This window comes from Heterocephalus glaber, unplaced genomic scaffold (genome assembly GCF_053883595.1).
Source record: "Heterocephalus glaber isolate CG9 unplaced genomic scaffold, H.glaber_assembly_v1.0 deba00001606, whole genome shotgun sequence".
NCBI classification, from domain to species: domain Eukaryota; kingdom Metazoa; phylum Chordata; class Mammalia; order Rodentia; family Bathyergidae; genus Heterocephalus; species Heterocephalus glaber.
In genome coordinates this window covers 10554043-10575178 of record NW_028258377.1, presented here as the reverse complement: position 1 = coordinate 10575178, position 21136 = coordinate 10554043, and the positions used below count along the sequence as shown (strand labels likewise).

The window sequence follows — 21136 nt, the reverse complement described above, 5'->3', positions numbered from 1 at the left end:
GGGTTGGGTGAGAGTTAATACAATTCATAAGAAGTAGAAGTCACAAATGGACAATATTGCAGACTAAATCATGACATAAAGAAAAGTCTCATCTTTCCCTGATGAATCTTGAGGAACAACAAGGAGGAAAACATAAAAACTCATTTTGCTTTAAGAAAGTCTGAATTTGCTAAATGGGGAGAAGATGATTTCTAATACAATACTCTCCATTTCTTAATAGCAGTCTACATTGAAAGTGAGCAGCAACTCACGTTTTGCACAGCCAGCTCTCTACAGTTTATTGCTGTACCTGACCACAAAGATTCTGTGGATACAAGAATCATCCAGTTTCATTAACAGGAAAATTTGACACCCAAACCCTTCAATATGTAGCAACTGCCATTAAGGAATGCTTACAAAGTGTCCAGCTACTTTTTACTGGAAACAACAAATGACTGCTGTTTTTTCCATCCTCTTATATATCTTTTGCTAGCCTCTCCCCACCTTGCCAGCCTTTGCATTGAGCTGCATGCCCAGCTCCCTCCCCGCCCCATTTTAATTTTTTTTTTTTGTACCAGGGATCAAACTCAAGACTTTGTGCTTGTGAGGCAGGTGGCAGAACCGCTGAGCTAAATCCCCCCCCCCCATTTTAATTTTTGAGTCAGGGTCTCTCTAAGTCTCTAAATTGCCCAGGCTGGGCTTGAACTTGTAATTGTCCTGCCTCAGCCTCCCAGAGTGCTTTTGGATTACAGGTGTATACTACCAAGCCTGACTCATCCATCTCTTTTACTACAGAAAGTATGGTGTTTGAGCAAGAAAATGACCCAAGAGGTAGTACTGATAATTTCTGTTATCATTTAGTGAGCATTTAATATTTTCAGGACATAGTGTAAAATTCTTCACATGCACTATTTTATTTCACTTTCAAAACAAACTTTTTGACATAGGTATTATCTCTGTTTTACATATATGAAAATAGAGAGTGAGAAAAGTTAAGTAAACAAGGTCTCACAGTATACTACAGAACTAGAATTTGAACTTTGGTGTCCCCAATTCCAAAGCCTGGGGTCATATGGCATGATTTTCAATTAATCTCAGAGTAGGATTCTCTGCTATATAAGGCAATCCTGTATTTCTGGTAATATCATAAGCCCTACCAAGAAAACCTGTTTCTTCAGCTATAAAATGGGAACAAGCAAAATGAATCAATTTTGCAGGGCTATTGCTAAGATGAAGTTTATGTGTGTAAAATGTCTACACAGTTCCTGGCACGTAGTAAGCCCTTAATAAATGGATGCTATACTATTCCTAAAATGTCAATTTACTACCTCAAATTATGGGCCTTGTGGCTTAAAAAAATTGTTATCTTAAGAATTTATCTTGCCAAAAGAAAAGAATTTGTAAACTGGAAAAGTTGAACTTTGTACAAAACAGAGGGATCCATATGAAAGGAACATTTGACATATACATCCCCTTTACCCTGGATCCACATCAAGAAAAAAAATTCCTTACAAAACAAAACAAAAAAACTATGGAAATGTTCCAAGAACCTTTCCCGAAACAGTAGAAAATACTTCTTAATACTAAAAAAAGAGATTCATTTCTGTCGCTAATTAATTCCATGTTGAGATGACTAAAGTTGGCCATGTCACAAATCACAGACTATGACACCAGCCAGCTACGCAAAGGGTCCAAGGCAAGGCTCCACAAGCGGCTGGGGCAGATGGCCCGTCCGACTCACCGTAGGTGAAGTAAGCCACTTCCGGCGGAAGCGAGACGTTGTGCAGCGTGTTGTCCTGCACGTGCTGATCCACGTACATCTGGGCCTCGCTGGCCTTCAGGAAGGCCATGAACCTCGCAGTGAAGGAGGCCACAAAGATGGAGAGCATTCCAAAATCCAGTAGGTTCCACAGGTGCAGCACATACTCCCGTGGCCCCTCCTCCCAGATTTCTTTGCATTCAGACCAGATCATTCCTGTGTGTGAAAGAAGGCCAATCCCATTTTTAACTTTCGTTGGCATTTGTGACCACAAGAAGATACAGATGGGAGCAGAGTACAAATGAAAATGTCAGTTCTTGCATGCTGAGAACATGATATACAAAGGTAGACCAAAACGTGTCTAAAAAGACAGACACAGAATCAGGATATCCTCTGAGAAGACAATTCACTTGTCTCATCATACAGACAGATCATCTCCAGAAGTCAGGAGAGAGTTCTTATCCATCTTATCTATCATTCTTGGAGACAATATAGGAGAAATATCATTGGTGGCCCTTATACACTTTAAGAATTGGAGATCTTAAGGAATCAATTCAGTCATAAACTAAATATGGGGAAATTGAAGTCCAGGAATTTCTGAAGTCCCACATATGACCTAGAACCCAGTTTTCCTAACTTACAGGTTAGAATGCTTTCCTATGTGTTTCTGTGACAGTTTCAGTGAGCTTTAGCTTGGGGTTATATTTTTTCTTTTTATAATTTATTGACTCTTAAAGACATGCCCTCATTGTTACATAGTAAACAAAAAGTATGCAAACAAAATGTTACTAGTTCGCCACCCTTCTTGGGAGCCAGCTCTCTCGAGTGGCCTGGGCTTGCTTTCATGCATGTCCTCCTAGAACTGCACTGTCTAGTAATGAATCCACTTTGTTAATGTCTCAGATGAATATCCTCCAATTTAAGAGCTGCAAACCTGAATTCCTACCTTTCAGAGAGACTGCTGTTAGTGAATGTTTTGCCAGTGTCCAGAGTACCACATTCCAAGCTGACCTACTTATGTCTCCTACCCTTATGGTCCCTTCTGGTCTGTGTCTCCCCCCAATCCCCCCATCCCCTGGCCCAGTCCACCTCTTGCAGCCCTGACTTCTTTGGCTCTCAGCAGAGATCACCATTGTTCTGCAGATCCTCTTTTGGTAGACTCTCACATCTATCTGGACCTTTCAGTTTTTCTTATGTCGTAAAGTACAGGTCATGTCTTCTGACAACTGCAGTGTATTTCCCATTACCCCAAGGTAAATTTCAGACTCCAATCTAGAGTCTTAAACCTTCCTGTGATCATCTACTGTTTGTATACATCCTGTACTCCAGCAGGGCAGGTCAAACCCTCAATAGTTCCCTCAACAGTTCCATGCTCCAACTATTTGCTGTGTACCTTTCTTCTTTTCAGTAGACCTGAAACCCAAGCACGCTGACAGATACCCACATTATAATACAGTGGCCTTTGAGGATCCAGCTGCTGAAAACACCTGGGGTCAAAGATAATGTTGGGAGCAGACAATGATGGGGGTCTGCCCTGGCCAGAGCATGGCTGACCTTGTCACAGGCCAGCTCAGAGCACAGGAGCTGACTGCCTCCTCTCTTCTGGGGCTCTTCCCAGGAACTGTTTAATCAGAATTTTCCCTTTTCTGGCCAAAATGGCCCATCAAAAGAAATTGAAATGTTTTTCTAAGATGAAAGATAATTTGAGAACAGCTGTTTTAAGGAGTCATGGCTTTGTTTTCTGAAGTTCAAATTAGAGTACCTACAATAGGAAAAATAAACCTCCCTTCCTCCTTTTTTTCCCTTAACAAAGCCACTTCTCAAGCATACCCTACCAAAATTTGTTTGCTAATTCAGTGAAGTCATTATTTTCTAAACACTAAGATATACTTTCATATGTGCCTGTTAAAACAGACATTTTAAAAGTGTTATTAGAAAAACCATTACAGGCTAGAAAAAATATGTTTGTGAAAATATGTTTGTTAATTTTCTCTACCCTCAAATTAAAATTTCTAATGTCTTAGTGGAACTGCTTTTAGCTGAGCATTAGGAGAATTACAGGCTTTCACTTACGATGATTGACTTTAATGCAAGAAACCCTAGGTTCAAGTTCTAGCTTGATTACTTATTGGCAGTATGACTTTGTATATGTCTCTGATCTGCTGTTTAATGTTTACAGATTTTATATTTACAGATTTTATGTTTATAAAACGAATGAAAAAAGCCCTATGAATCTGCTGTGCAAATTATTTACAGAAGACTGACTTCTCTGATGGGTAGAGTAGCATCTTATTGAACATTGCAAATCACTTCCTCCATGGTCAAATGCCTGCATCAGTCTTCCTAGATTTAAATATTAATTTAGCCAGACTAATTTAAATTATTCCAAGGCCATGAGTAAAAGTAACAGGGACCCAGGGGTTTGAGCAGCAGGAATGGTTAATGAAAAAAGAAATGTGTGAAATTAAGTAGTTCAGTGAGTGAAATTAGGCCCCTTGCTTCCAAGAGAAGAGCAGTTTAGGAGTTTATATGGGAGCCAAGTCCCTGGTGTTTTACTTCCAACATGTCAATCAGAGAAGTGTTTAGAGCTCCAGGGCTCAAAGGATAAGGATGCTGGGCACTTGCACCTCTTTTTTAGGCAAAATTCTCTGTACTCAGGGATGCCTAGAGCTCAGACAACAAGGTCACCAATAATTAAAAATGGTGCCTGGCAGTGGAACAGGCTGGGATGCACCAGGAAGCCAAAGGGGAAATAAGTAGGGTGTTGTAGACAGCTTCTGAGTAATGATGTGCTGCTATGGGGATGAAGCCTGACAGCTGAAAAGGCCTTCCTTCACTCCCATCCTGGCCTCTTGTAGGTATTCAGAAAGGTTCTTTCTTCAGAATCCTGTGAATAGCCACATTCCTTAAATGATCATTGCCCCTAGGGGTTCCTCTGCTCAGTTCCAGACCCATTATCTGCCTTTCTGTTCCCTCAGGGCAACATTCCACCTTTGGTCTATCTAGGGTGTTCTGTGAATTCACTGGAGGGAAAATATGCCTAGAAGCTCTCTACCCACAATCCCTAACATCCAAACAATATCTCAATGGCAAGTGTTTTGCAGAAATCTGGACTTTATACTTTCAGAGTTCACTTATTTTCTAGGCAGGGAGATGATATTAATAGTTTCCAAAATTACCTAAGAAAGCTCTCTTCCTTCTCTTCTTTTCTAATTACAGCAGTTAACAATTTTGAGTACTTCTAGGTGCCAGGCCTTGTGCTAAGCGCTTTACAGACAGTGAATCTTCATAATAGTCTGATAGACAGCTACTATAATCACCCCAACTTTCCAGTTGAAAAATCTTCATGTACAAAGGTGGCAAAGCCACACAAACAGTCCAGGCTCCTTGCTATCCACTGTGCTATCTCCGCTATACACTCTGCTAGGCACAGGCTTATTCTTGTACTGATTAGATATTGTCGAGTTGTTCCTCTGCTAGGCACCATTCTGGGGATACAACAAACAAAATAATGACAGCCCTTTCCTCGAAAGCTGGAGACAGATGTGCCCATAAACAACCACAGAGTTGCTATATGGTGACAGATGCTATAATAAAACATGTCCAGGGGACTGTCACGAGGATTAGAGGGTCAATGTTATAGTCATGGGATCCAGCAGAGCCTGGCATACTGTTAACTCAATGAAGGGGTGAGTTTATGGAGGAGGTGACCCTTGGTGTGAGGAACTAGCAGTTATCTAGGTGAAGGGGGAGGGACTGGCAGTGTTCCAGGTGGTGGCCCTGAGAGAGCAGCCCTTTCTAAGAAACTATAGAGTGCTCAGTAAGGGTCAAGGATCAGGAAGTGACTGTAGGTGAGGCTAGTGAAAGACTTTTCTTTAGGCCATGCAGAGAAGACTGGAGTGCTTCCCTAAGTACCTGGAATAAGCAGTACTGCAAATGGTTGGGCTTGCTGGAAGAAACATAGGCAAGTTGTTTGGGATAGTCTGTTTAGAAATCCTATGTAAGTGAAGACACCATTAAAAGAATGAGTTTGATAGGAACCTAACCCAGATGATTTTACAGTTTTACTCCTGGCCAAACCAGAGTTTATAATTATGTGTTGAGATGAGGGAGCAGTAGGACTCTGATATTTTACAGATGTAAAAACTGATATCCAGAGAGGAAAGGCCACCAAAAAAATTACTAGGATTTCCTGACACCTAGTCAAAAGTACTTGTATCTTTCTAGCATTTAAATGTATTTTGCTACTGTACTGCACATTTGCATGCAATTCTGTCAACTGAGTTTTCAATATTTTGGCATCTGTTGTAAGAAAACATTTGTGGGTTTTCTATGAGACTGGTGCAGAGAGCCTTCCATGAAATGATTCTGTTCCTAGTGGAGGAGTCATAAGCTTTAGGAGAGGCTTCCTGACCTCCAAACCTCTGATTGCTTTCTGCTAACTACTAATGTTATTATATCCCTTGGATGAATGTCTCTAAAGACACACTCTCCAAGTGAAAATCTTACAAACTCTTCAGCTACACCAGAAAGTGTTTGTCATGCAATCAACAAAGATAGGCAACTGATGTTGGAGATTTTTCGGGCTGGAAGAAGGGACATTCTCTGGTTGACTTGTTATACTCCAAAGCCATGTATCTGACAGCTTTCCAGAATATATGTGCATACGAGCAAATGTATCCTTCCTTCCTCAGTCAGACTTCTAACTTGGCTTCCTTGAAGTTGTGTCCTGGATTTTCTTCTGCTTTTCTGGCTATGTCTTCTTAATCTCCTTTTCTTTTCAACCTCTGCCCATGGTTTAACCTGGGTTGACAACTTAGAATTTTCTCAAAGTTCTGTTGAAAACCAAGTAAAGTATTTTGAGTAAAGGAAGGATACATTTCTTACTAGGTTTAACTGTTTTACAAAACTGTATAGAAGAAGAAGAAGAATCTGCAAGGGGGTTGGGAAAGTAAGTTAGAGCATTGTCCCAGCATGTGGTCAGTGGAGAAAGTCATTAGGAAAACTAGGTGGTCACATGGAGAGAGAACTACAGTTAAACAGAAGATGAAAAGTCACCTACATATGTATGTGACTTCAGAGAGATTAATATTAATTGAGACAGGCAGGAAACAGTAGACATATAGTCATGTCAGTGGTGTTAACTATTATAAGAAAAACAGACAAGGGAGAACAAGAGACAGTGGGGCTGGGGGAACTTAAATTTTAAATAGGTTGGTTGCAAAAGCCCTCATCTGAAGAAGGAAACTTAAGTGAAGACCAGAGAATATAAGGGAGTGAGTCCCCTGAGCAAGGCAGAAACAGGAGTAGGCAAGACCAGTGGGGCTCAAACAGCAAGTGAGGTGGAAAGTGGTGAGAATGGAATCATAGGGATGAAATGGAGAGCTGAGGACATCATAGAGCACTGTCTATCATTCTGAGGGACATGGGAAACTACTGCAGAGTTCTGAGGCAGAATGACAAGAAGTGATTAAATTTTAATGATCACTCTAACTCCTTTGCTGAGAATAGACTGAAGCATAGGAGTGAGAAGGACAGAAGCAAGGAGACCTGGACAAGGCCATTCATCTCTCTATGACCAAAACCTCTGTTCTTTTCTCATATCTTTTCCTTTCCCTTCTTTCCTTTCCCCTACCCCTCCCACTTCCCCTACCCATTTAGACTTTTTCTTCCTATCTCACATCATCAATTATTCATTTTGATCCTTATTTACACCTTCAGTTTCTCACACCAGAGAAATTATTTGGTATTTACACATGTGTGTCCTATTTGTTTCACTTAAGAGCATGGCCTCAGTATGCATCATTTAGCTATAAATGTCTCTAGTTTCTCATTCTTTATGGCTGAGTAGTACTCCATTTTATAAAAAACTCACATCCTTATCCAGTCACCAGTTGATGGCCATTTGGGCTGTTTCCAAATTTTAGCTATTGCAAACTGTGCTGCTATAAACATGGGTGCACATATATCACTGTGCTATGATTCTTTTAATTATTTTGGGTAGATCCCCAGCAGGGGAATAGCTGAGTCAAATGGGACCTCTAGTCCTGGTTCTTTGAGGTATCTCCATACTGATTTCCACAGTGCTTGCACCAGTCTGCACTCCCACCAACAATGGAGAAGGGTTCCTTTCTCCCCACACCCCTGCCAGCATTTGTTATTGGTTGATTTCTTGATAGCAGCCATTCTTTCTGGGGTGAGGTGAAATCTCAGTGTTGTTTTCATCTGCATCTCTCGAATGACTGGTGATGTTGAACATTTTTTCATATGCTTATTTGCTGCTTTTACTTCTTTGTCTGAGAAATGTCTGTTCATTTCAGATGCCCATTTTTGAATTGGGTTTTTGTATTTGAGGGGGTCTGATTTTTTTCAGTTCTTTATATATTCTAGATAGTAGTCCTTTGAGGAACAGCTGATAAAATTTTTTTCCCACATTGTAAGTTGTCTCTTAGCTCTGTTGGTTTCTCTTTCAGTACAGAAGCTTTTTAATAAGATGAGATTCCAGTTGTTGATTCTTTGTGCTAGTTTTCATGCTACTGAGGCCAAAACCTCTGTTCTTGAAAGCAGTGAGTTGGACTTGTTAGGGTTCTAAGATTCTCTTCAGCTCCAGAGCTGCTTCTTGTAAAGAGGGGGCAATGTCCAAAGTGTTACAGTTATGAGTGTAATGTGTCATGGGTTCAGTTATGTTTCTAGTTGATTCAAGGCTTTCCTGGCAGTGCCTAGGAGCAGAATTCCAAGATGCCATCAACAGGGGTCTCATGGCACTACATGCTCCTCCAAATCTGAACAGAGTGGATTAAATGCTAGATCTCAGGATGCAGCAGCACAAACAACCTTCTAGATGAACATAATCCTCAGATCTTTCTCTTTAAGGTTATTATTATTTTTGTAATAATTAAAGGGCTCCAGAAAGTATTTGTAACATGACAATACTGGTCTTATTTATAGCTGCTTCTCTAGTACCTGGCACAGTACCTGAAAAATCATGTTCACTAACTATAACATATTTATTGAGAAAAAATTGATAGAAAGTATCAGAGAAGAACTGTATCTATGTACCGTAGGCACATTAGTTGTTTTGCTAATAGAGAAAAAATTGATAGAAAGTATCAGAGAAGAACTGCATTTATATACTGTAGGCACATTAGTTGTTTTGCTATTTCTTGAACGTATTTAGCCTTTCCTGGATTCTAGACTCTAATAATACTCTTCCTTCTGCCGAGAATGCTTTTTACCTTATCAGAGTAGGGGAATGAGAGTGCATGTTATTACCTCCTCAGCTACTCTGATAAGATAACGTTTGAACAGAGGCTTAAAGGAAGAGAGGAAGCAAGTCATATTCCCACCACTGCGTCTACCATAGCATCTGCATTATGCCTTCAGTTCCACCTTCCCTCCTGTTACAATGAATGATGTGTCCATGGTCCTGGTAAGGACAAGCCTTCTGCTTGGAAACCAGATCCTATCTCCTGTTACCTACTCAAGAACTTTGTTTCCAAAGCTGATGGTCAGGTCTTGGGCCTCACATTATTTGATCCATCAGCAGCATTCAACGTAGGTGATTCTTCTCTGGTTCTTGATGTAGTTACTTTGATTTGCTTCTAGGTCCCTTGGTCCTTCTTTTATCTCATCTCCTTTGCTGGATACCTCTCTACTTATAATTTCATACTTTTAACATTGTTGTGCCTATGGCTTGATCCTTAGTTCATCTGTCCACATTCAAAGTCAAAGTGATCTCATAATTCTCTTAAATACAGTGACAGTGTCTAAATTTATTTCAACCCCCAACTTCTCCTCTGAACTTCAGATATGTGTTACTTGACATTTCCTCTTAAATAAATATAACAAACGGAAGTCCAGATTTCCACCTATTTCTCTTTCCATCTTGATCTCCTTCTCCAAACTGTTTTTTCTTGGTCTTTCTTGGGTTAGTAAATGGCTTTCTGTACTACCATTGTTAGAACTTGGCATTGTTCTTGACTGCTCTCTTTCTCTCATATCCCATTTATTATTCAGTAATAATTATTATTGATTTTACCTTCAAAATATAGTCATCATTTGTTATCTTCTCACACCAACCATTTACTGTTTGGATTATTGCAGTGGTTTCCTAACTGGTCTCTTGGTTCTGTTCTTGTCCCATAATCATTCTTTCTTAACACAGCAGTTAGTGACTTTTTAAAACCTGAAGCCATACGGTGTCATTTCTGTGCTCAGAACTCTGCAAAGTCTACCACTCTGCCCTCATCTCTACATCTCTCTTCTGTATTTATTTACTGTAGGCATATTGGTTTCTTTGCTATTTCTTGAACATATTCAGCTTGTTCTGGTCTAGGCTCCAATACATACTGTTCCTTCTGCCGAGAATGCTTTTTACCTTATCAGTTTAGAGGCATGAGAGTGCATGTTCTTACCTCCTCAACTACTCTGATAGGGTGAAATTTGAACAGAGGCCCGAAGCAAGAGAGAAAAGCAAGTCATACAGATATTTGTTCAACTTACCTCTCTCAATTGAAAAAAATTTGATTACTGACTAGATATATGAAGATACTAAGAAATTATTAATTTGCTTTTAGGTTTGATATTGGTGTTTTGGTTATTTTTTAGAAAAAGTGTCCTCATTTCTGTTACCAGCCATGATGGAGTAACAAACAAACAAACAAAAAAACTATTTTCAGTCATTGAAAACAGGCAGTGCACAGGATTAGATCCCTAAGTAAATGAGAATACATAAGGAAAGTCATATGCTGATGTTTGCTGTCTTCCTGGAGGCATATTCCAATCTGTTACCAAAGGGAGGGACCCTAAAAGCATAGCTGGCAGTTTCACTGAGTTAAAGAGGCAAGAGATTGGAATTCAGGAAGGCAGAAGTGATTAGATATTACATGGCAGAGCTCCAGAGAAAAGACTACTTTGTAAACACAAGCAAACCAACAAACAAAAATCCCCAAAACAAAGATTCCAGAGATTTAAATCAGGGTCCATTTGAATGCTGAATATTAAGTCATGAATACATAAAATGGAATTACACAAACAACAGCCCTGGAGCCCTAAGCCGAACAATTCCAGAGCTCCCCACAGTGAGGAGATATTTGAGCTCTGCCCAATCAGGTCTGAGAGTCTTTGTTGACTACTCAGGGCATTCATTAGAGACCACAAAAATGAGTATCCACAATGCTGGGAGCTCTGTGCTGTAGATCACTATGGCCGGCCCTAACTCGCCTCTTCTGGTGGATGAGGCAGGGGCATGTGGGAGAACAGGTGACAAGAGGGTGTGGCACAGCAAGGCCTGGCCAAGAAGAGGACGTGTCTTCCTCCCCATCCATTCCCCATAAAACCAGCAAAGCATGATGACCTGCAGACCTTAGCTACTCTCTCAGTTCCAGTTCCAGACCAGCGCCTTTTACCTCCCCCTGCACTGCCCTTATCACTACCCCTATAAATAAACATGCTGCAGTTGCCTAGGAGTCTTTCTCTCCCATCAGGAGGAAAGCCCCACCTGGCCGCCAGCTTTGTATCTCTTTGTTCTTTTGTATCTCTTTGTCTTTCCTTTCTTCATCCACCACGTTTTCCCTCCATGGATCCTTGACACCACAGTACAAATATAAACAGTTGTTATATTGTTAGCTTCTCTAGGTCTGCTCTAATGAAGATTGCAAAGGAATCAGAGTGATCTGCAAATTACTTGGCAGCTTGTCAGAATAAAGCCAAGCACTCTTTAAAGAAAGATAGCTGCTGTGGTTTGAATATGTTTTGTTCCCACCAAAATTCATGTTGGAGCTTGGTCCCCAGTGTGCCAGTGTTTGTGGGCCTGGTGGGAGGTGTTTGGGTTGAAGATGAAGCCCTTCTGAATGGATTAATGATTTCCCCAGCAGAGTGAATTCTTGCTTTTGTGACTGGATTAGGTACTGTGAGAGCAGGTGGTTATAAATTGAGGCCGGTCTATTATAGAGAGCTAAGTTAGATAGAAATTAATATGCAATCAGAGAGGTATTTGGCCCTTGAGGAAGTCATCACAGAAATTGAGACACACAAGGGTGGTGATTTATCTCAGTAGTGCCGTGCCTGCCTTGCAAGTGTGAGGTCCTGAGTTTGATCCCTGGTACCAGAAAAAAAAAAAAGAAAAAAAAAAAAAAAGATGAGACACACAAAGATTATGACTGGAGGTAAATCTGAAGAGAGCTGGGCTTCAAGATGAAGATGCAATAGCCAGAGCTACAAGTCTTCTTAGAGATAAACACCAACTCAGGATTATGCCGTAATTAGAACCACCTGGTCCAGTGGGTCCAGCTAGGAGCATCTGAACACATCCCTTTCTAAGAATGCCTTAGTTTTTTCCATATACCCTACTACATGACTAATTTCCTTATTGGATCAACATTCTGAAGCTAAGCAACTATACCTATAATCCTATAGGTTGATGGTAGTTGGACCCACGTCGTACCTACATTGTGATTTTGCTGTATAAAGTACCCTTGACAAAGAGCCTTGGTGGGTACCCCCTCAGGACCCTTCTTGGAAATACAGGAGCTGTTCTTCCCCTAATTTTGAATGAAATTCTCCTGACTTCCTCCTTTGGTTCATGACTTCATTCCTTGATGTTTTAAAATCACAAATTTTACACATTTGACATTTAACAGGTTGGGAATTATTTTTCCTATAACAACTCCTGGTGTTTCTCTGTCACATGTACCTGCTTGCTCTTCCACTTCCTGTTTGTGAATTGACATAGCACAAGTACCTCAGCAGATGTGGCTGCCCTAATTTAGACTTCACAGCCACCAGAACTGTGAGCCAAAATAAACCTCTTTTCTTTATGAATTACTAGGTTTTCTGATATGGCAACAGAAATGGATTAAGACAACAAAATCCAGATATACAACAATAGAATATATAAAATGTCCATTATGTGGTCAAAAACTGCTGAATGTGAGGGAGAAATTGCCTAGAAAGGACAGAGATTATGGAATTAGAAATCAAGTTTTAAAACACCATAAATGTATACAATATGTTAAATTTAAAGGAAAATGTAAGCATGATGAAGTAAATAGATGTAAAAGAGAATTAAATAGGAGATGGAAAAGAGAAGCCAAAAAATTCCAAATTAAAAAATGTATCTGAAATAAGTATTTAGTGGTTGGGATTAAAAATCACAGACACTATAAAAATATCAGTAGATATGAAGCACAGAGAAAAAATTGAAAAGGGGAAAATGAGACTTTGTCTTTTAGTGATACACACACATTTTTACAGGGGAAACTATGATTTCTAGGTTTTGCTTCAAAATAATAAAGGGGTAAGGGGAAGGTAAGTGGGAGAAGAACAGATGAAAAAAATATTGTCCATGAATTGCTATCTATTGAAATGAGAGGCAGGTCCATGGGGTTCATTATGCTCTTCTTTTGATGTTTGCATTTTATTAAAATTATTTGTAACAAAAAGTTTGAAAATAATTTTTATAAGTAAGAAACTAGAATCTTTTTTCCTCTGAATTCTATCTGGAAAGAGGTCAAGGCAAGTTAAGTTTTCCTTCTATAACAACACTTCTGATATTTAGCTCTGCCTCTATGGGCAGAGGTTGGGACCAAGTATATAAGTTGGGGGCCTAGTAGATGGAGACACATCCGTCTTATGGGGAGAATGCAGTGATACACAGGAAGAGAAATATGAGGCCTCAGGAAGAAGTCATGGTTCAGGAGGAACCATTAGCATATGACAGCTACACTGTTGAAAGGGAAGAACATTGCACTCACCAGAACCTTCTCTCAGGGCCATAGGTGGGATGATGGGGTAGGTGCTGTAACACCTTAAATTTTTTGATTTTATTAGTATATGTTTGCAATTCATTCAGTTTACTCTCATCTTGGGGAGTGGTTTCATGTACTTACCACACTTAATTTCTTTTTAAATCTCCTTCCCTTTCCCTCCTCCTTCAATTCCCCTATCCTATTTTTTATTCTTGTTGATATTATTGATCTTAGCTCATGACATGGCATATAATGTTCACATTAATTGGATTATTAGGTTTGTGTACATGGCATATCTTTAGTCTGGTTATTTTCTTTTCCCCTTCTCCTCACCCTTTGTGCTTTTCCCCTTGGTCCACTTCCCTGTTGCAAGAGAGATGTCCCCCTGTCTCTATCTGTCCTTTATCATTTTCTTTGTTGGTACTTTGTCTCACTCAAATGAGAGATACCATACAGTATTTAAGCTTGTGTGTCTGGTTTATTTTACTCAACATTATATTTTCCAGCTGCATCCATTTTCCTACAAATGTGTTATTCTTTATAGTTGAGTAATATTCCATTATGTCTAGATACCATATTGTCTTTATCTGATAATCTGCTGATAGGTACACAGGCTGCTTAGAGGATTTAATTATTACAAATTGTGCTGCTACAAACATTGGTATACATGTATTGCTGTAGTATGGTGAATTAAGCTCTTTGGGAAAGATATATAACAGGGGGATGGCTGGACCATATAGAATTTCAAATTTCAGTTCTTTGAGAAACCTCCATACTGATTTCCATAATAGTTGTACTAGTTTGCATTCACACTAACAGTGCATAAGGGTTCCTTTTTCATCACACCCAGGACAGCATTTGTTATTGCTTGATTTCTTAATGGTAGCCATTCTTTCTGGAGTAAGATGGAATCTTAGCATTATTTTAATTTTCATTTCTCTACTGGCCAGAGATGTTGAACATTTTTTCATATATTTGTTTATCATTTGTATTTCTTCCTCTGTGAAGCATCTGTCATTTATCTTGCCCATTTCTTTGTTGTATAGCTCTACGTAATATATCTTGATTCTTCTTTTTCCCCCATTCTCCTTCTCTCCCTTCAACCCTTACTCCCCACCTTATTTACAGAAACTTTGTTTCCATTTTTTTTGCCTTCTACTCTCTTTTCATTTTCCCTTTCTTCCCTTCTCTATCCCCTTTCCTTGTTCCTCTTTCCATTTGAACATTTTCTTCCTACTTCCTAATATCCATAATCTATTTTAGTCTTTTTTTTTTCCAATTAAGTTTATTGTACATTTTTGGTATAAAATAGTTACATTCATCATTGGGATCTTGTACCATTACATGAGTATCTTGGTTCTTATTTTTTTCCCCTTCCCTTGACCTCCCTTCACCCCCTCCACCCTTCCCTATTTGCAAAGACCTTGTTTCCATTTTTTTCCTCTTTTCATATTTTTTCCTTTCCCTTTTTTCCCTTCACCTACCCCTCCCAATTCCCCTGCTCATTTCTTCCTGTTACACAATATCAGTTATACATTTTTTAAATTACAATTTTAAGATCTAGGAGACATTACCACAGATTTTACAGAATTTAAAAGGATATAGAAAGCATATTACAAAAATCTTTTTTGAAATAAATTTGACAACTTCTAAGAAGTACCTTGAAAGACAAATTAATGAAACTAACTCTGGAGGAAATATAAAATTTGAATAGCACCTATTAAAGAAAGTATATTCCTAGCTTGAAAACCTACCTATATGACAACAGCAGGCTCATAAACATTTTAACTGGTAAATTATATCAAACAATTAAAGCAGAAAAAAGAAGGAACACTTCTCCCCTCATTTTAGGAACTCAACGTTGTGTTAATCCTAAAACTGGATAAAGATAATAGAAGAAAAAAGTATGAACATAGATAGAAATTTGTTTAACAGAACAAACTATTGAAAGTCAGATCTGGCAGTATGTAGAAAGTGGTTTTGTTATAGGGATGGCAGTGCTGGTTCAGCATTGGAAGATCCACCCCCATAAGTCATCATTTAAACAGAGGAAAGGAAAAAGCCATATGATCCTGTCACTAGTTGGAGAAAGAGTATTGGATGAAATTCTACAGCTGTTCATGGTAAAAGCTATCAGGAGACTAGAAGTAGAACAGAAACTTCTCAACAGATTAAAGACATGTACTCCATACTTCCAGCGAGAATGCCTTATATAAATGGAGAAGATACAATGCTTTCTCCCTAAGGTGGGGAACAAGGGCAGATATGCTTACTCTTTATCTGTCCATTAAACTTTGAAACCTAGTCCCCACCAAAATAGTCTGGCAATAAAATGACACAACTAGGATAGGATTGGCGAGGCAGAAGGAAAATCTTTATATGTAGATGAAATGATCATCTAGAGAGAAAATACTAAGAAATCTCTAGGAGCCCCTAGAACTTGTACTTGAATTTAGCAGGATTAGAAAACACAAGGCATATATAAAAATTCAGGTCTGTGTATACTTGCTATAAATGAAGAATTGGATATTGAAATTTAAATAAGTAGGAGTACAAAGGACCTAGAAAAGTTAAAAACAAAAACAAAAAGTGTTGTAAGACGTTTAGTACCTAATTTTAAGACTTCTTTTAAAGCTAGAGTAATCAAGGCAGTGTTGGTGTAAAGAAAGACATATAGATCATTGGAATAAAACAGAGAATCAAGAAATAGAACCATACATATATGGTCCACTGAGTTTTGAAAGATTATTTAACATTAGCATTTTACAGAATATAAACTCAATTCAAGAGCTGAGGAAGAGATAGTGTTTTCAGCAAACAGCACTAGAACACCTGGTATCCATATATAAAAAATTAACCTCAACCCTTTTTTTCTATACATGAAAATAACTTGAAGGGATCTATGAACCTAAATAAGAAAGCCTAAAAGTATAAAACTTTAAGAAGAAATTATAAGGGAAAATATTTGTGAATTCAGGGTAGGCAAGAACTACCTAGGATACAAAAAACATGATGTATAAAAAGAAAAAATTGATAAATGGGATTCCATCAAAATTTAGAACTTTAAATGACATTAAAATGAAAAGTAGTCCTTAAACAGATCATATTTACAATGCATATAACCTATGACCAGAATATATAAAGAATTCTTAGAGCTCGTTAATAGACAACCCAATTAAAATGTAGATGTAAGAAGATGATAAATAGCCAGTATAGCACAAGGAATGGTGTGCAATTCTAGAATCAGAAAAATACTAATCAGTACAATAACAAGATTGAATTATACACTCATTAGGGAGATGAAGTTAAAAGTTTTAAAAGCCTTGTCATGACTTTTTCTTTTTGTTGGATTCTCCCCCTTTGCGTTTAATTTGTCACACCCAATGGATTCATTCTGCTGGGTTTCCTGGGGTTGTGATCCTCATTGTCTTTTCCCAGGGTATTGTCTAAAATTTTTTGGAGTGCCGGTTTGGTATTCATGAAGTTCCTGAGGTGCTCTTTATCATGAAAGTATCTTATTTCTCCATCCATTTTGAAAGATAGTTTTGCAGGGTACATCAATCTGGGTTGGAGGCTGTTTTCCTTTAGGGCTTGAAATACACCACTCCAAGCTCTTCTTGCTTTGAGGGTTTGCATTGAGAAGTCTGCTGTGATTCTGGTGGGCTTTCCTTTGTATGTGATTTGTTTCTTTTCTCTGACTGCTTGGAGAATTTTGTTCTTCTGTTGGATTTCTGGAATCCTAACTATTATATGCCTATGTGTAGATTTTTTTTGATTAAGGCTAGATGGAGTCCTATATGCCTCACTTATCTGTATGTCAAGCTCTTTGCCCCTGCTTGGGAAGTTTTCTGCCATCACTTCTGTGAACAGTTTTTTGATGTCATCTGCACTCTCTCCTCTTTCTTCATTGACTCCAATCAGTCTTATGTTATTCTTTTTTGCATCATCTAGCAGCTGCTGGATTGATTTCTCATGTTCCCTTACAATTTTAAAGCAATTTTTCTTTTTCTCCTCACTAATTGCAATCTTATCTTCTATATCTGAAATTCTATCCTCATATTGGTTCATTCTGCTGTGCAGACTTTCGATGGAGTTTTTAATCTCTTGGAAATCTGTTTGTTATCTGTTTTCTGGATTCCATTTGTTTCCTATGTTGGGATTCCATCATGTTCCTCAGATCCTCTATTTTTTTATCTGTGTCCTCTCTAGATTTATTAATCATGTCTTTCACCATAAGCAAAATCTTTGCTGTTACCTGAGTAATTATTTCTGATTACATTTTTCCCAGATCCTCTTTTGTTGCCAGTTCAGAGAGTCCAGGTGGTTGAGTAACAGATTGTTCCATCTCATTTCCCTTTGGGGTTGCTATAGGTGATCCAGAAGTCTGTTTTTGAGACTTGTTTATGTGTCTTCTCATTTCCATGGGTGGGGGTGCTTCTGGTGCCCACACAGCTCACCTTCTCTGCCCTAGGAGCTTGGGATGGCAGTGGGGGAGCTTCCTTCCAGGGTTTGGGACTGGCTCACCTTCTCTGCCCTAGGAGCCTGGGATGGCAGCAGGGGAGCTTCCTTCCGAGTGCTGGGACCGGCTGAGCTTCTCTGCCCTAGGAGCCTGGGATGGAGGCGAGGAGCTTCCTTCCAGGTGCTGGGACCAGCTGAGCTTCTCTGCCCTAGGAGCCTGGGATGGAGGCAAGGAGCTTCCTTCTAGGTGCTGGGACCGGCTGAGCTTCTCTGCCCTCCATTTTAGTCTTTATGTACCATTTTAGTTTCTCAGACAAGAAAAACAATGTGATATTTAAACATGTGTGTCCAATTTATTTCACTTAAAAGTATGGTATCAAGGTGCATCCATTTATCTAAAAATGTCTCAAGTTTATCCTTCTAATGGCAGAGTAGTACTTCATTGTATTTAAAAACCACATTTCCTTTATCCATTCCTCCATTGTTGGGCATCTGGGCTGTTTGCAAGATGTAGGTATTATAAACTGTGCTGCTATAAATATGGGTGTGTATATATCGCTGTGGTATGATGCTTTTAACTCTTTCAAGAAGATACCAAGTGGGGCCGGGGATTTAGCTCAGTGGTTTTGCCACCTGCTACGCAACCACAAGGACCCAATACCAAGAAGGAAAAAGCTGCATCAAATGGAACCTCTAGTTTTATTTTTTTGAGGAATCTCATTACTGATTTCCATATTGGGTTGTACCAATTTACATTCCCAACAATAGTGGAGAAGAAGTGTTCATTTTTCTCTATAGCCTCACCAGCATTTGTTATTGGTTGATTTCTTGATGATAGCCATTCTTTCTGGAGTGAGATGGAATGTCAGCATTGCTTTAATTTGCATTTCTCAAATGACCAGTGATATTGGACATTGTTTTCATACATTTATTTTCTGTTCGTACTTCATCTTAGAAGTGTCTATTCATTTCACATGCCCATTTTTGAATTGAGTCTTTAAATTTAGGGGTCTGATTTTTTTGAGTTCTTTATATATTCTAGATATTATTCCTTTGTCTGAGGAATAGCTCTGTGTGTGGTTTCTTTTGCTGTGCAAAAGCTTTTTAATATGAAGAGATTGCAGTTGTTGATTTTTTGTAATATTTCCTGTGCGATTGGAGTTTTGTTCTTAAAGTCTGTGCCTACATCTATGTCTTCAAGAGTTTTACCTATTTTAACTTCGAGCAGGTTAAGTGTTTCTGTTTTAATATTTAGATCTTTGATCTATTTCAATTTTAGTTTAATACATGGTGAGAGATATGGGTCTAAGTTTAATCTTCAACACATGGAAAGCCAATTTTCCCAGCATAATTTATTAGAGACTATCATTCCTCCCTTGAAAGTGTTTGGCCCCTTTGTCAAAAATAAGGTGGCTGAGTGCATCTGGAAATGTGGGGGATTGGTTTGCTTGCCCTTTTATTTTGGCTTGACACAGAAATATTAGAACAGAAAGGGAAGGAGCTGTTTCTGTGAATTTGTTTTAGAAGTCTGGGTATTCAATGTGTGTGTACAAATGGGGATGATGTTAAGAGTGGTTTGTGTGTGTTTATGGGTTGATTGGCTGTCCTGCTTCAGTAGTTTGTTGAACAGGATGGCCTACTTCTGTGAGGAGCAGGACTTCTGGATTATTGCTATTAATATGACCTCAATTGAAGTCCTTGTAAAGCTTAGCAACATTTTATTCTTAAATCTAATGTGTATAAAATTTAACTTGATTTCAATCATCCTTTAGCCTTATCAATCTTTTCCAAGTCAGTTGGTGAGGAAGCCCATTTCTTCCAGGCTGACACCTTGAAATCATTGTTCACTTCTCTTTTCTCATACACCTATTTCACTTCCATCAGGAATCCTATTGATTCTCCTGTGTCTGCTTCTTGCCACCCTAGGATTATCACCCTGGTCTAAGCCATTACCGTCCCTCAGCTAGGTTACCTCAGCTTTGAACTGGTCCCTTTGCTTTTCACTCACCCCCTGCCCCAGTTCATTCTCAGCACACCAGCCAGAGTCATTTCTCTTCCCTTCCCCTCCCCTCCTCTCCCTCCTCTCCCCATCTTTCTCTTCTTTCTTTCTTTCTTTCTTTCTTTCTTTCTTTCTTTCTTTCTTTCTTTCTTTCTTTTTTTCTTTCTTTCCTTCCTTCCTTCCTTCCTTCTCACTCGCTCGCTCGCTCACTCTTTCTTTCTTTCTTTCTTTCTTTCTTTCTTTCTTTCTTTCTTTTTTTTCCATATTTTGATTTTTGAAACAAGACCTTGCTTTGTAGAACAGGCTGGCCTTCCACTTACTATGTAGCCTAAGGTAACCTCATGATCCTCCTGCTCCAGCCTTGTGGTGCTGGGATTAAAGCCAGAGTAATTCTTTAATAATAGACATTAGCAAATCTTGTGTCTCCATTTAGAGCTTTTCAGTGAGCCCATGTTTTACTTGCATTAAAATCTAGCATGCTTATTGTAGCCAGCCTGACCAATCTAGTTCTCTTACCTCTTTGACCCTCCCCCCCATTTTTTTGGTACCAGATTGAACTCTGGGCCTTGCACTTGTGAGGCAGGCAGTGGCACCACTGAGCTAAATCCCCAGCCCTCATTATCTATTTTAAAAAATTTATTTTCTGTGTCGATGATTGTAAATTGTTTATGGTAGGTAATCTTTTTTTTTTGTATTAAATTCTTTTATTGGTACATTGTAGGTATACAACACAATTACATTTCTCATTGGGAATTGTACCTTTATATAAGGCATCTTGATTCTTTTTTTCCCCCCATTCTTAGCTCTCCCTTCACGCCCTCCACCCTTCCCTATTTACAAAGACTTTATTTCCATTTTTTCCATTTCTCATCATTTTTTCCTTTCCCTTCTTTCCTTTCCCCTGCCCCTCCCAATACCCCTACCCCTTTGGACCTTTTCTTCCTATTTTACATTATCGATTATTCATTCTAATCATTGGTACATTTTAGGTATACAATATAATGACATTCATCATTGGAAATTTGCACCTTTACATAGTCTCTCTTGGTTCTTATTTTTCACCCTTGCCCAGCCCTCCCTTCAACCCCTCCAGTCCTCCCTATTTACAAAGATTTTGTTCCTATTTTTCCATCTTCTCATATTAATTTCATTCCCTTCTATCCTTTCCCCTAGCCCTCCCACTTCCTTCCCCTT

General features: G+C 38.9%; 1 protein-coding gene and 1 long non-coding RNA gene across 7 annotated transcripts in view; one reads left to right on the top strand and one right to left on the bottom strand.

Moving 5' to 3' along the window:
- The window catches only part of LOC147822921 (uncharacterized), a 408296-nt gene that overhangs the window by 28183 nt on the left and 358977 nt on the right, over window positions 1–21136 (top strand). The gene's annotated exons all lie outside the window — the stretch shown is intronic.
- The window catches only part of Trpc7 (transient receptor potential cation channel subfamily C member 7), a 188457-nt gene that overhangs the window by 41258 nt on the left and 126063 nt on the right, over window positions 1–21136 (bottom strand). For all 3 annotated transcript variants that reach the window (XM_013077533.3, XM_087194729.1, XM_087194728.1), the window contains one exon: window positions 1721–1954. In XM_013077533.3, coding sequence (XP_012932987.2) covers window positions 1721–1954 — 234 coding nt within the window. The remainder of the gene's footprint in view (window positions 1–1720; window positions 1955–21136) is intronic.